This window comes from Palaemon carinicauda, chromosome 25 (genome assembly GCF_036898095.1).
Source record: "Palaemon carinicauda isolate YSFRI2023 chromosome 25, ASM3689809v2, whole genome shotgun sequence".
In the NCBI taxonomy this organism is placed as follows: Eukaryota; Metazoa; Arthropoda; class Malacostraca; order Decapoda; family Palaemonidae; genus Palaemon; species Palaemon carinicauda.
This window is the reverse complement of record NC_090749.1, coordinates 57570151-57587650: the sequence shown is the minus strand read 5'-3', so window position 1 is coordinate 57587650 and position 17500 is coordinate 57570151. Positions and strand designations below refer to the sequence as shown.

The 17500-nt window shown below is 35.1% G+C and overlaps 1 protein-coding gene across 1 annotated transcript in view; it reads left to right on the top strand.

Moving 5' to 3' along the window:
• Positions 1-5979: 5979 nt before the first annotated feature.
• Positions 5980-17500, top strand: part of LOC137619047 (B-cell receptor CD22-like) — a 123877-nt gene continuing 112356 nt past the window's right edge. Inside the window, exons 1-2 of the mRNA XM_068349244.1 lie at positions 5980-6087; positions 6304-6448. Of these exons, the coding sequence (XP_068205345.1) occupies positions 5980-6087; positions 6304-6448 (253 nt within the window). The remainder of the gene's footprint in view (positions 6088-6303; positions 6449-17500) is intronic.

Here is a 17500-nt window from a genome sequence, read left to right as displayed (position 1 = left end):
TTTCATAATTTGCTTTTTTTGCCCTTTGGGGCAAAGTTGGTTGATTGCATTCGATTCTATATTGCTTTTGGCAGAACAAAATTTAGAAATGTTGATCATGAACATGGGACGAAAGTTGAAAGTGGTTATGATAGTACTGTGGTAAAACTGAAGAGGTTTTGCGCTGGTGGTCTTGTGGCTTTTTGGTAGAACCCCTGTATATATATATATATATATATATATATATATATATATATATATATATATATATATATATATATATATATATATAATATATATATATTTATATACACACACATACACGATTGTACGTCACCCGTCAAAAATAATGGCTAGAATATCTAATTAGATATACACACACTGATTCAACCCTTCCAACCTCCTCCCCTTTTCCTAACTACAACCCCTCTCACAAGGGTATGCCTGCTTCCTTTTCCCCTACCCGAAAGATGGGGGAGATACCGAGTAGTTATACGTCTGTCAATACTGCCAAGTGTTACCGAAATCTCTCTCTCTCCTCTCTCTCTCTCTCTCCTCTCTCTCTCCTCTCTCTCCTCTCTCTCTCCTCTCTCTCCTCTCTCTCTCTCTCTATATATATATATATATAATATATATATATATATATATATATATATATATATATATTATATATATATATATATATATATATACAGACACTTGCTCTTTATTATGTAGGGGATATTAAAACAACAACAACAAATGCAGCTGTTTCATGTTCACTGCAGGACAAAGGCATCTAACATGTTCTTATTCATGTCTAGGGTTTGGCCATTTCCTTCATCATGCTGGTCGCTATAGATTGGTTATATGTGGAGACTTTAGTTCGATCTCTTACTGCAAACCAACCTAGTGTGGGTGTCCCTGACTAGTACAGGGTTGCTGATCATGACGAGGCAAATACATATATAAATCAATTCGTTCAATTATTATTAATTATTATTATTATTACTATCCAAGCTACAACCCTAGTTGGAAAAGCAAGATGCTATAAGCCCAGGGGCTCCAAAAGGGAAAAATAGCCCAGTGAGGAAAGGGAAATAAGGAAATAAATAAATGAAGAACAAATTAACAATAAATCATTCTAAAAACAGTAACAACGTCAAAACAGACATGTCATATATAAACTATTAACAGCATCAAAAACAAATGTCATAAATAAACTATAAAAAGACTCATGTCCGCCTGGTCAACAAAAAAGCATTTGCTCCAACTTTGAACTTTTGAAGTTCTACTGATTCAACCACCCGATTAGGAAGATCATTCCACAACTTGGTAACAGCTGGAATAAAACTTCTAGAGTACTGCGTAGTATTGAGTCTCGTGAGTGGAGAAGGCCTGGCTATTAGAATTAACTGGCCTGCCTAGTATTACGAACAGGATAGAATTGTCCAGGGAGATCTGAATGTAAAGGATGGTCAGAGTTATGAAAAGTCTTATGCAACATGCATAATGAACTAATTGAAACGACGGTGCCAGAGATTAATATCTAGATCAGGAATAAGAAAATTTAATAGACCGTAAGTTTCTGTCCAACAAATTAAGATGAGAATCAGCAGCTGAAGACCAAACAGGGAGAACAATACTCAAAACAAGGTAGAATGAAAGAATTAAAACACTTCATCAGAATAGATTGATCACCGAAAATCTTGAAAGACTTTCTCAATAAGCCTATTTTTTGTGCAATTGAAGAAGACAGAGACCTTATATGTTTCTCAAAAGTAAATTTACTGTCGAGAATCACACCTAAAAATTTTGAAAGAGTCATACATATTTAAAGAAACATTATCAATACTGAGATCCGGATGTTGAGGAGCCACCGTCCTTGACCTACTTACAATCATACTTTGAGTTTTGTTAGGATTCAACTTCATACCCCATAATTTGCACCATGCACTAATTCTAGCTAAATCTCTATTAAGGGATTCACCAACCCTAGATCTACATTCAGGGGATGGAATTTGATGCAAAGACAGTAGCATCATCTGCATATGCAACAAGCTTGTTTTCTAGGCCAAACCCACATGTCATGTGTATATAGTATGAAAAGTAATGGGCCAAGAACACTACCCTGTGGAACACCGGATATCACATTTCCTATAATCACTATGGTGCCCATCAACAACAACTCTTTGAGATCTATTTACTTAAAAAATCAATAATAAATGCTAAGAAACAACCCACCCACTCCCAACTGTTTCAGTTTGAAAACAAGGGCCTCATGATTAACACGGTCAAAGGCAGCACTAAAATCAAGGCCAATCATACGAACTTCCCGACCACAATCAAGGGATTTCTGTACAGCATTGGAGATTGTAAGAAGGGCATCACATGCTCCAAGGCCTTTACGAAAACCAAATTGCAAACTAGGGAGTAGATGATTACCTTCAGCAAACCTATTAAGACGTTTTGCCAGAAGACGTTCAAAAACTTTAGATAATATGGGAGTTATGGAAATTGGGCGGTAATCAATGGGACTTGAGCTACCACAAACACATTTACATAGAGGAGTAACATTACCAATTCTCCAACTACTGCTAAAAGCTCCTCTTCTTGCTAACTTGCGCAAAATAACAGATAACTTTGGAGCTAAGAAATCTGCTGTCTTTATAAAAAACAAAGGAAAAATACCATTTGGGTCTACACCTCCATAAGCATCAAGGTCCATCAACAGAGCTTTAATCTCACGAGATCGAAAAGCTAAACTAGTTAGTTTAGCCTCAGGAAAACAGGAATGAGGAAGTTCAAGTTTTTCATTACTCTGTTTACTGTCAAAAACATCAGCCAAAAGGGTTGCCTTTTCCTTTGGACAGTGAGTGACTGAGCCATCTGGTTTAAGTAAAGGAGGAACTGTTGCATCTACACCAAAGAGTGCAGATTTAAGGGTAGACCACCATTTATGTTCCTGAGTTTTACCAGAAAGTGTTTCTTTTATGGTTAAATTGTACTCCTTTTCAGTTGAGGCATAAACTCTCTGAGCAAAAGCTCGAAGCTGAGTATAGTTGTTCCAGGTCAAATCTGATCTGTTCCCCTTCCAAAGATGATAGGCCTCCTGTTTCTCCAAATAAGCACGTCTACAATCATCATTGAACCACAGTTTGTCCTTCACTCGATACCTTAGCACACGAGAAGGGATACGCCTATCAATTATGTTGACTAGATTCTCATTCAAAGGGATAACAGGATCTACACTATTATATAATTGTGACCAATTCAAGCACAAAAGATCATGTAAAATCCCATTTCAGTCTGCTTGGGATTTCATATAAATTTTACAAGAATATGATATATCAGGGACAGGCTGCTCAGTCTTCACTAATAATGAAATCAAGGCATGATCAGATGTCCCGACTGGAGAACCAACCTTACTAGTTATAACGCCAGGGGAGTCAGTGTATACGAGGTCCAAGCAATTACCAGACCTGTGAGTAGCTTCATTTATGATTTGCTCACAGCCTGATTCAGAGGCAAAGTCTAAAGCTCTTAAGCCATGGCGATCGGTAGGAGAGATAGAACTTAACCACTCCCTATGGTGAGCATTAAAATCACCAACAAAGACAAAAGAAGCCTTTCTATCATCTTCTTGTATCTTAGCCATAATGGTAGGAAGACAATCGAAGATAGAATCATCTATGTCTGGATTCCGGTAGATCGAACACAAATAAAAGTTGTTATGCCTGCCACAAACTTTTATTACCTGAATCTCATGACATCCACATTGATAGCAGGACTTATGAGAAGCAGGGTACTCGGTCCTAATATACACCGCCATTCCCCTGGCCCTAGGGATGGCATCACGTTTCAACATTATTGGCTTCTTAAAACCAGTTATAAGGAGCTCAGATGAGTGCCTCATATTAGAAACCAAAGTTTCTGAGCATAAAAGAATATCATACTGTCTGGACGCAACTGTAAGGTCTTGGATATTTGCATGAAGACCACGAATATTGCAATACAGAAGACGACATTGACGAAATCTAGGACGTACTGGTCCCGGATTTCGCTCAATGTCTCCAGACAGCATAAGAATTAATAGAAATAAAAAAGAGACAGCATACTTAAAAACTAGATTAACAAGAATTATAACAAAAACAATACGTACAGAATTATAAACAAAGTGATTGATGATACCCATAGACTATAGTAAAAAGTCGGAAAAACTGGTCAACATGGAGGAGCCGATACACCATGCAAGGCTAAATACCCTCCAGGATAGCCACTTCAACTGAAGGGAGGACAGTAAGGATGGTTTTGAGAAGAAAAATAATCAGAAAAAGGAAAAGACAACCTCTTGATAAACCACCAGGCATCCATGGCCCTTCTATTAAGCCTGCCCAACACACCATTTCAAAAAAACAAGAGGAAGAAAAAAAAAATAAGATAGAATAGTGTGCCTGAGTGTACCCTCAAGCAAGAGAACTCCAATTTACTACCATTTGTTCTATCATTCCTTGCTTAATTTTTGTGGTTTCCACTTATACATGATAATGTTGCTTTTGCTTACATTGACTCGACTATCACTTTCTGCAAATTGTCTCAGAGACTTTCACTAAATTCTGCAGTGTCGCTTCTCTATAACCATTCAGCTTAGTGTCATCTTTGAATATCAGCCATTATTATTATTATTATTATTATTATTATTATTATTATTATTACTTGCTAAGCTACAGCACTAGTTGGAAACCTAGGATGCTATAAACCCAGGGTCTCCAACAGGGAAAATAGCCCAGTGAGGGAAGGAAACAAGAAAAAATAAAATATTTCAGGAACAATAAAAATATTAAAATATAAATATAAACTATAAAAACTTCAAGAAACAAGAAGAGAAAAAAGATGGAATAAGTGTGCGAGAGTGTACCTTGAAGCAAGAGAACTCTAACTCAAGATAGTGGAAGACAATGTCACAGAGGCTATAGCACTACCCAAGACTAGAGAACAATGGTTTGATTTTGGAACGTCCTCCACTTCATTTAAGATTCTTCTCAATGCATAGGTCTACACCATCTCTTTGCCATCTCTCGATTTATGGCGTCACTCCATACCAAAAAAAAAAAAAACTATTGGAAACCCTTCGAAATTTAACTCGCCATTTCTTAGACTGTTTCATACCAAATCCGTAATTTTTCTGCTCATAACTCTGGCATGACCTTCTATCCCATCTTGAAAAAATCTTTCAGTCACTCTCAACGTCTTATCTTATATTTGATAAGCCCTCTACACCCGTAAATGCCTCTCTATCTTGAGCTCCACCCAGGTACATAAATGCAATGGACAACTTTTCCTTTTAGTTTCGAAGTTTTCGTGTAACTTTTGTGATCAATTCTTGATTCACGCTAACTTCCTTCCTTATCTAAACCCATACTGCTCTTCCTTAACAATACTTCTATTATCCGTCTTACTTTCTCAGGCTAAATTATAAACAACCCTTCTCTGGTATTATGCTCTAAGGTACTTTCCCTCACCCTTAACTATACACTAAAAGACATTTATTTACTTGTCGTTTTTCGGGATCACTATCTCTTATTAAATGGTTTATATATATATATATATATATATATATATATATATATATATATATATATATATATATATATATATATATATATATATATATATGTATGTATGTATATATATATATATATATATATATATATATATATATATATATATATATATATATATATATATATATATATATATATATATATGTGTGTGTGTGTGTGTATGTGTGTATGTGAGTGTTGTAGAAAAATGATGTTGCACTTGGCCTACTTTTGCTAGGTGTCTATATCTCTTCCCATGAAAAACTCCCATCTATAAATTGGTACTAAATTTTAGCTGTAATCGAGAATTGCATTTACAGTTGGACACAAATGTCCCTAGCACATCTCGCTGCGAAGAAGTACACCCTTTTATATCCTTACTGCTCGGCGAGTTACCAAATAGATGCTGTAGAGAGAGATGGCAGAGGTGTTGGGTGGGGCTGAATACGGGAACACGGTGCGCAGTAAGGTTATGACAGGGTGCATTTCCTCAGAGCAAGGTGTGCCAGGGATTCTGTGTCCAACCGTACGTATGATTCCTTAGAATAAATATTGGTTATTTCAAAGTCGGGGTTATGTACACTCTTTGTCATACAATCATAGAATCAAACTAAACAGAATAAAACTGAAAACAAAGAGTCATATAAAGTCAGTCACATAACATAAATAGACGCCAGCGATGCACCACTGTTATAAAGTGAGACTCGTCGCTAAATTAATCCCGTTTTTCTCTCATTTGCAGCAGAGCCTGGGTCCTGACTCCACCGTGTCCTTGCTGCGCCTCCTCACGACGCCGGGAGATGACGGGGGCATCCTGGAGTGCAGGGCCTCGTCCCCGACGCTGCCTCATTTGACGGCCTCAGACTCCACTGAACTGACCGTGTATTGTGAGTATTGTGGAGGCCATTTCTTTCTGTTTTCATCTTTCTTCAAACAGAACCTTGTTCTTCTTGATTTTGGTATTGTATAGCCTACATTGTCCTTGAGTTTAATAAACACAATTGTTTTTTTTTATTGTTTTCTGTCTTGTTTCTCTTCCTCTTGTTTTGTTTAAGTTTTTATAGTTTATATAGGAGATGTTTATTTTAATGTTACTCTTTTTAGAAATTTTATCTTTCCTTGTTTCCTTTCCTCACTGAACTATTTTCCCTGTTGGAGCCCCTGGGCTTACATTATCTTGTTTTTCCAACTAGAGTTGTAACTTAGCAAGTAATAATAATAATAATAATAATAATAATAATAATAATAATAATAATAATAATAATAATAATAATAATAATAATAATAATAATAACAGAAACTTTTTTGAGTAAAACTAATTATTATATTTTCAATACTTCTGTTCAGATTCGCACCCCGGGTAGTGCCATTTACCTTCGATTTCAAGGTCAAAACTTAAATAATGGCTATCAATATGGCCAATTTTACTTAGAAATATCAGGGATATTTGTTCCTTGTAGTTACTATGTATTTTTTAAATGAACTAAGCTTTGATTTGGGCATTATCAATTATAAGATAGCCTAATTAATTTATCTGATATACTGTTCTTTATAAAAAGTTCACTCTCCACACAGGATTAGAAGTGTTATCCAAAAATATTCTCCAAAATATAAAAGGAAAATTTCTAAGAAGTAAAAAAAAAATACAGTTATAGTACCCTATACGTCCTCAAGTATATTATTTGTAATTGTAATAAGAATCTTATTAATTCATTAAAATTACAAAACTCTCCCTTAAAGTGAAAAAAAAAGGAAAACAAAAATATTAAGCCCCGAAAGTAATGCGATAATGATCTTAGAAATAAATAAAGAATTGTTATGATATTTTATTTAAGATTTTATTCCCATTAAGAGAAAAGATTGAAGATTCTCAAACTAACGGAGAGGGACTTTTAGATATTATGCTTTCAGTTGGGAGAACAATTCGTATAGAATATGAGGTAATCTTTGTTTTCTAAGTGTTCTATAACATTATTATTATTATTATTATTATTATTTTTATTATTATTATTATTATTATTATTATTAGTATTACCTGCTAAACTAGAACCCTAGTTGGAAAAGCAGGATGCTATAATCCCCGGGGCCCAATATGGAAAATAGACCAGTAAGGAAAGGAGATAAGGAAAAATAAGATATTTCAAGAAGAGTAACATTAAAATAAATTTCTTCTATATAAACCAAAAAAACTTCAACAAAACAAGAGGAAGAGAAATAAGATAGAATAGTGTGCCCGCGTATACCCTCAAGCAAGAGAACTCTACCCCAAGACAGAGGAAGACCATGGGACAGAGGCTAGAGAACTCTACCCCAAGACAGAGGCTATTGAACTACCCAAGACTAGAGAACAATGGGAAGTGAATTTCTGATAAGGCGGAAGAATTGCTGTGACTAATAATCAGTTATGGAAATAAATTCTAATTCACAATAGAAGACACTGCAAAAATTGAATATTTCCCTGACAACACCGAGATTACCAAACAATTCTTCTCTCAAGGGGTTAACTACTGCACTGTAATAATGTTCAGTGGTCAGTTTCCTCTTGGTAAAGGTAGAAGAGACTCATTAGCTATGGCTAGCAACTTTTCTATGAGAAGGGCATTCCAAAATCAAATTATTGTTCTCTAGTCTTAGGTAGTGTCATAGCCTGTGTACTATGGTCTCCCACTGTCTAAGGGTAGAGTTCTCTTGCTTGAGAGTACTCTCGGGCACACTATTCTACCTAATTTCTCTTTCTTTTGTTTTGTTAAAGTTTTTTATAGTTTATAAAGGCAATATTTATTTCAATGTTATTACTGTTCTTAAGATATTTCACTTTTCCAATTTTCCTTTCCTCACTTTGCTATTTTCCCTGTTTGGGCCTCCTAGGCTTATAGCATCCTGCTTTCCCAACTAGGGTTGTAGCTTAGCATGTAATAATAATAATAATAATAATAATAATAATGAAGCAAAGCAGGGCCATTATCAAATGGTATCGTGACAGTGAATTGTAGTACAGTAATTTGAGACCAGTATCTTATCTACTAGTACTCATACAAAACAAGAAATTTGATTTTAAACCCACTTGTCGTCATCATCATCATCATCATCATCGTCGGCGTTGTTGTCGTCGTCTTCGTCATTTTAATCATCGTGGTCGTTGTTGAAGTCGTCATTGTCGAAGGTGTCTTCCTCTTCATCATCATCGTCGTCGTCATTGTCGCTGTAGTCGTCGTCGTCTTTGAGGTCGTCGTCGTTGAAGTTATTCTTGTCAAAGACGTTGTCGTCAAAGCCGTTGTCATGGAAGTCATCCTCTTCAAAGTTTTTGTCATAGAATTGGTTAAAGTCTTCGTCCTCGTCGAATTCGTTGAAGTCGTCGACTTTGAACTGGTTGACGTCGTCGTTGTCGTCGTCGAAGTCGTCGACTTCTAAATAACTAGTTCTGGGTCTATATTGAAAACAATCATTTTGCTTTTGGTGACAATTTCAAAATTCGCAATCTTTATCTAAGCCAATCATGACTTCTGATAATATTCTAATGTCTCCTTTGAATTGCAAAACCACAAAACTCCTAAGTCCAAGATGGAGAAAATTTATTCAATCATATTTCGTTTTCTTGGACACCAGTGTTGTCCTGCTTGATAGTGCAATGTTATTGTCCCTTGCCTCTGCCATTCATCAGCAACCTTTAAACCAACTTTATTCGTTTGTTCCCTTTCTGAGTAATGATACCATAACGTGGTGAGAGGGTTTACGTTTCACCATAATCAACTAAAGCTGTACTAGTTAGGTCCCCCCATACTAGGTTGGTTTGCTGAGGGAGATCAGACGAAAATCTCCCACTATCAGCAATCTGCAGTTGGCCAGAGGGGTGATGAAAACTGGGCAAACCCAAAAGATGAATTGGCATGTCTGAGCCCTTCCATCTGAAATAGAAATGGCTGCATGTGTTGTTGTTGTTGTTGTTTTATTATTATTTTTTTTCACCATCAAAAGTGAAGACTGGAAATTAAGCACCTGGTAGATAATCAAATGTGGTAAAGTGCAACTCTGAAGGCTAACTCATAACCCCAAATGTGTATTGATAGGAATAAAAACCATTAAAATACAGCTCTAAAGTCGTACACACACATACACACTTATATATCAATTTATATTCATCCAGCAGCAGGCAGTGCCTCGTCGTCGTGGTGTTCATCTTAATTGTTTTCATACAGGGTCTCTCATCAGGGGTAGGAAGGAAGGAAGTGCTCCTTCCGATTAGTAACCCCTTTTCCAAGCTATCTTCAACGCCCCCCCCCCCCAAATATCCCACCCTCTGTCTTTCTCTTTCTCTCACACAAAGCATTTGTATTGCATAACATTCATCTCTCTCTCTCTCTCTCTCTCTCTCTCTCTCTCTCTCTCTCTCTCTCTCTCTCTCTCTCTCTCTCTCTCTCTCACAATTTTGTGATGGCAAGTAGGTTCAAAGTGGGATTTTTCCAGTCTGTCTATCGTTTCTTTGAGGACCTATTTGTCTCCCAACAATTATATAATAGTACGACCATACCAGTGCATCATCTCTGGAGGACATGCTTTTGCAAGGAAGATTTTCGGGTATACAGTTCATGCATTTGTCCAGTATATTTGTTAAATCTTTGGAAAGCATATTGTTTTTATATTATCTTCGCGGATATGAAGCTCTTGTATTATCCCTGTGTCTTAAATTTATGTACGATATAAATGAGATGAATGCAAGCATGAAATATATCAGTCAATATATACAGTAGATTTTGGCCAATTTTCAACACCAGTTTGGCCAACTACGGATTGGTGATAGTGGGAGATTTTCGTCTGATATCTCTCAGCAAACCATCCTAGTATGGCTGTCTCTGACTAGTACAGCTTTGTTGATCATGGTACACTCGGGCACACTATTCTATCTTATTTCTCTTCTTCTTGTTTTGTATTTTTCATAGAAAATATTTATTTTAAATTTACTGTTCTTAAAATATTAATTGTTTTTCCTTGTTTCCTTTCCTCACTGGGCTATTTTCTCTGTTGTAGTCCCTGGGCTTATAGCATCCTTCTTTTCCAACTAGGGTTATAATTCAGTTAGTATAATAATAATAATAATAATAATAATAATAATAATAATAATAATAATAATAATAATAATAATACGCCAACCCTCTCAACACGTCAAGGTATCTCCACTCAGAAAGGAGAAGTAAAACATAGATGTTAAATAAGAGTCAGGTTTTCATCTTGTAGAAAAAAAAATCTTATGTCTTTTACTGAAATTATCATGGACGTATATGTGTCTTTTTATGATTTATCACTTCGTATTTTGTGATAAGTTTTACATAAAAAAGTTATAAGTAAAAAGACTATTTTTATTTTCCTGCATATTTCGAAAAACTGCTACACTCTCATACTAAATTTGCAATACAAATTTTAGGTCCTTTTTCTGTTACAACTCTCTACATTTTAGCGAACTACCCATGATAAAAAGCTTTGATGCATTTTAATGAATATCGCAGCAAAATAAATATGACTTCGGTGTATATGTGGATAAGTTAGCATTTTTACAATTGCATTGGTTGTGGGTGCCGTGTAGTAACGTTCCTGAATGGTGAAAGCCAGACTGGGGTTCGAGTCCTTAAACTCGTTAGTTTTTTTGGTCGCTGCAACCTATTCATCCTTGTGAGCTAAGGATGGGGATTTTAGGGGAGCCTATTGGTCCATCTGCTGAATGATCAGCATTCATTGCTCGGCCTTCTTTTGTCCTAGCTTGGGTGGAAAGGGGGCTTAGGCGCTGGGCATATGTATATATGGTCAGTCTCTAGGGCATTGTCCTGTTCGATAGGGCAATGTCACTGTCCCTTACCTCTGCCATTCATGAGCGGCCTTGAAACCTTTAAATTATATATGTTTGTTATGATTTTTATTATCCTCATTATAATTATCATTATGATTGGTTATAATCTTCCAAACCGAGAGTCAAAAGAATTGAAAAAAAACAAAGATATTTTAAAAAAACAAAGCAAAGCACAAAAAAATACTGCAATAGCCAGCCTTTTTTCTAAACTTGCATTTAGAGTTCCATTGCTTTAAAAATATATCCAGCGGTGTTAGCCAGGATTGGCTCAATTCATGTAGAGTAATTGAAGCAAAAATACAAAGAGAAAAGTTTATTTTTTTTCCATTTTTAATCTCTGGTCTATGGGTTGTTGCGCCAATATCATATTCTACGTAAGGGAGAAAGTTCGAATGGAAAAATATTGGCCAAGGCATTTAAAGTTCAGAATTTATTTTTGCAATGGGGAATTGAAGGAGAATTTTATGTATGTATGTATATATATATATATATATATATATATATATATATATATATATATATATATATATATATATGTATGTATGTATGTATATATAAACATATATATATATATATATATATATATATATATATATATATATATATACATACATATATATATATATATATATATATATATATATATATATATATATATATATATATATATATATATATATATATATATATCCTCAACGTATTGAATGGATTTGTGTATCGACATGATTAGCAAAGCTGTGCTATTAATGGCCATCCATACTGGGTTGGCTTGCTTTGAGCGATGAGATGAAAATCTCTCACTATCACCAAATCTCAATGGCCAGTGATGAAAATAGCCAAATCTCAGACATGTGTAAGGACATGTTTAAGGCCTCTGTCCTGCAGTGGACTAGAAACGGCTGCATTTGTTGTTGTTGTTGTTGTTGATGATGTTGTTGCTGATATACATGTATGTGCTTACAGCTACTAAACTGTAATCCACGTAGGGAATAAATGAAGAAGCTTGTCTGAAAAGTCCATTAAATTCGAGGAGCTGAGAAGTGATTATGGTTAATAACACAAACACATATACACATTTATTTTGCCTTCCATAGACATAAATTGAGTCTCTCTACGGATGTTCATTTCCATCAGGAATTCTTACATCAATAAATCATCAAAGTAACTTACAAAACTGCGATCCCTTTTCTTTAAAACCCTTTCAGCCCTTTATAGGACACAGGCTGAAGACTTCATTAAATACTTAGTAGCTAAACTCATCCTTAAAGAACAGCAAACGTCTGATTTTAGACTTTGAATACTTGTTCATGAAGGTCCTGATTAAATGTCTCTCTTTCACAACTATGGAAATTAAAGCGATGCTGAGATCATTGTTTTTGGTAACTTTTGTAAACAAAGGTTCGGATTCTGTTTTAGCAGCCACATTTAAACAATAAGTTATTCAACCTTTTCATGGAATATTTTAACAGAAAAATAATTCCATCCATTGTTGGTAGCCTATTGGAAACGCTCCTGTCTGGTGATCTGCTGGTCTGGGGTTCGTGGTTCGCTCAAGCTGGATAGTTTCTTGTAGTGTCTGCAACCTCACCATCCCTGTGACCTAAGGATGGGGGTTTTGGGGTAGACTGTAGGTCTACCTGCTGAGTCTTCAGAAGCCGTTGCCTGGCACTCCCTGGTCCTTGCTGGGGTGGAGAGATGGCTTTGAAGCTGATCGTATGTATATATGATGGCGGGAGACTTTAGTCTGATCACCATCAGCAAACCAACTTAGTATGGGTGGCCCTGACTAGTACACCTTCTTTGATCATGGCGATATACAGACTATTTCACCACATTACGGTAACCCTACTCAGTACTACAAAGGTCATTCACTTAATAACCTGATAGTTTTATTAAAAATATAGCTATTGTATGTTAGGAAAAAATTTATTGAACATTTAAAATCCGATAATTCCTTTACTTTTAATATCCCAAAACGAATTCAATCTATATTCAATGAAAAAGAATCCGATTTCGGTGTTGAAAATCCTGCGGTGCAATAATTTCAACATGAATTCATGTCGAAGAAACTGTTGGATCTATTTCTCAAAGAATAGTGGAGCATAATGGCGAAAAAGATCGTAGATATAACTGGAATGAAGCTGAGAATGGATTTTCAACAGCAGTTGTGTCTGAACAAAGGGAAGATTTTAAAATATGGCTTCATCATTCAGATTGAAAAGATTAATATATCAGCTGGTCAATGAAATTCTGACCACGAATATATCAGCTGGTCAGTGGAATTCTGACAGCGCGAATATATCAGCTGATCAGTGAAATTATGACTGCACAAATATATCAGCTAGTCATTGAAATTCTGACAGCACTAATATATCAGTTGATCAGTGAAATTCTAACTGCACAAATACATCAGCTGGTCAATGAAATTCTGACTGCACAAACGTATCAGCTAGTCAGTGAAACTCTAACTGCACAAATATATCAGTTATTCAGTGAAATTCTGACTGCAGGAATATGAGTATCAGCTGGTCAGTGAAATTCTGACTGCACGAATATATCAGCTGGTCAGTGAAATTCGGACTGCGTGAATATATCGGTTGTCAGTGAAATTCTGACTGCACAAACGTATCAGCTAGTCAGTGAAACTCTGACTGCACAAATATATCAGCTGGTCAAGGAAATTCTGACTGCAGGAATATGAGTATCAGCTGGTCAGTGGAATTCTGACATCGCAAATATATCAGCTGGTCAGTGAAATTATGACTGCACTAATATATCAGTTGGTCAGTGAAATTCTAACTGCACAAACGTATCAGCTAGTCAGTGAAACTCTGACTGCAAAAATATATCAGTTAGTCAGTGAAATTCTGACTGCACTAATACATCAGCTGGTCAGTGAAATTCCAACTGCACGAATATATCGGTTGTCAGTGAAATTCTGACTGCACAAATGTATCAGCTGGTCAGGGAAATTCTGACTGCACGAATACGAGTATCAGCTGGTCAGTTAAATTCTGACTGCACAAATATATCAGCTAGTCAGTGAAATTCTAACTGAAGGAATATATCAGCTGGTCAGTGAAATTCTGACTGCAGGAATATATCAGCTGGTCAGTGAAATTTTGATTACATGAATATACCAGCTGGTCATTAAGGCTGATCACCACCAAAGATCCCTCCCAAGTTATTATTCTGCATCTCAAAATAGATGCGTTTTCGTATTGAACGGCAATGCAGTAAAGTTTTTTAAAACTGAGGTGTTTAGTGGTAGTTTTTTTTAGGACATTTTCACACACACACACACACACATATATATATATATATATATATACATATATACATATATATATATATATATATATATATATATATATATATATATATATATATATATATATATATATATATATATATATATATATATATATATATATATATATATATATAGCTCATGTTGGTATATGTGCATAAGATAACGAAAAACACATAGTTTTTCTACTCATATGAAAAATCATTGTAGGACCCAATGTCTTATCAAGCAAAAAGATAGACCTAGACTTAAAATCAAGCAAAACGTTGCCTTTATCCTCATATAACGTCTTCGTTATCAACTATTTATCGTATGAAAGTAATTACTTCTTCCAAAAAAATTGGAAGGAGGTTATGTTTTCGCCCTGTTTGTCTGTTTGTTTGTTTTGTTAAAAAAACTTCCTGGCCATAGTATTACTTGTAGAGTAGTAAAACTTTCCGGGATTAATTGCTATGTTGAGACGTGGAAGTGAATAAATTTTGAAAGTTTTTGTAGGTCAAAGGTCAACGTCGAGCAAAAGGTGGACCGAATTAACCCCAACTTTATCCCCAAGTTAGCACATGATGGTTATAGACTTCAAATACGCCTACCGTCTAAATTAATTCCTTTGAAAGGCAAGTTGGTTTCGAGAAATAAGCTGCCGTGGTGGAGATCCACATTCTCAGGGTGGTTTTCTAGTTCATATATAGTGTTATGGATAAAAAAAAAAAAAAAAAAAAAAAAAAAAAAAAAAAAAAAAAAAAAAAAAAAAAAAAAAAAAAAAAAAAAAAAAATTGGGAGGGGGGGTGGGCAACCAATTGGTTTTACCTCCTTATTACTTTGTCGACAAATTAAGTATGATTCTTTTGGACGTCAATTTCTTACAGATTTTCCCATTTTTCTGTTGGTGGGCAAAAGTTCAAACTTGCAGTGAATGTTTTCATGTTGAACATGAACATATGAAAGATCTATTTAATGCAGTTACTGTTATTAAACTATTTTATATTAATTATTCAGTAATTCCCTTGTAGTTTATTTACATTATTTCCTTTTTTTTAACACACTGGGCTTTTTTTTCTTAGTTGTGGCCCTTGGTCTTATAGCATCCAGCTTTTCTACATAGGGATCGAGCTTAGATAGTAATAATAATAATGATGATAATAAATAAAATGGGCACTCGGTAGAGCGCATACCTTCGACAACGCCACAAGATATCCAGTTGAATTATGCAAATTTTTGCATTAGTTTCATGCAAATCCGAAAAAAATGACCATGATAAGGCAAAAAGACTTGTTTACGCTTTTGTGACCTTGACCTTTGACCCAATCACTCCCAAAATATAATAAAATTGTCCTTGGATCATGGCTAATCATCCAACCAAATTTCATGAGGTTCGGTCAAATAGTTTTTGAGATATACAAATCACAAACAAATAAACATAAATGTTTAAATACACTCCTATCAAAACATAAGCTTCACAACAAATTTTGCAAAGGTAATAATAATAATAATAATAATAATAATAATAATAATAATAATAATAATAATAATAATAATAATAATAATAATAATAATAATAATTCATCCTGTTTGCAATACTAGGAATGTAGTTAATTCTAATAATCAGGCCTTCACCATGAGGCTCAGTACTGCACAGTATTCTAGAAGTTTTATTCCAGCTCTGACCAAGTTGTGGATTGATCTTCCTAATCGGGTAGTTGAATAGGTAGAACTTCAAACGTTCAAACTTGCAGCAATTTTTTTTTTATTGATCAGGCTGACTTAAGTCTTTTCATAGTTTATACATGAAATATCTGTTTTAAAGTTATTAATGTTTTTAAAATATTTTATTTTCATTGTTCATTACTTCTTATATCGTTTAGTTATTTCCTTGTTTCCTTTCCTAACTGGGCTATTTTTTCTATTGAAGTCCTTGGGCTTATAGAATCTTGCTTTTCCTACTAAAGTTGTAGCTTGGCTAATAATAATAGTAATAATAATAATAATAATAACAACTGTAAAGAATCAGCCATCGAGATGCGATGATCCATTGGGAAATGAAACAGAGCATCTACAGCATCCCATCTTCTTGTCCTTGGTGTGACATCTGTTTAACTCAGTTAGGTATTGCCGAGAGACTTGTAATTGGGTCTGGTGTAACCCAAGACGTCTCCTGTTCCGGTCTGGGGTCATATTTTTAATGTGTGTGAGAGAGAGAGAGAGAGAGAGAGAGAGAGAGAGAGAGAGAGAGAGAGAGAGAGAGAGAGAGAGAGAGAGAGAGAGAGAGAGGGGGGGGTGGCTATTGATTCCCGTCTGTAGCTGTTGAATCATTAACAACTCGATTAACAGAATCCAACTGACATACCTAGTTTGTCACTCTCCTCCGTCTCACACATATCCAGTTTCTCTCTCTCTTTCTCTCTCTCTCTCTCTCTCTCTCTCTCTCTCTCTCTCTCTCTCTCTCTCTCTCTCTCTCTCTCTCATGTTGTAGATTACGAATGTTTATAAAATGCAACCAAATTATGATTCTCTAAGTTTAAGTTTTAAGATAATTGTGTAAATAAATTTAGTTTTGAATTGCTACTGTAACAACTTATTACAATAGTTTGAAACTCGAACGAGTGGTTTATTTATGTTTTGTCAGCTGATGTCTCTTCAGTTTCGTTAGAAAGCGTCAATACGGTCAGTTAATTATTAATTTTGTTACTGTCTACTACATGGTGTATCCCGGGTCGAGACACAAGGTAGAGATCCAGTTATTTGCTAATGTTTCAGTTGCTTATAAGTGTATTTGTAATTTAATAGGAACTC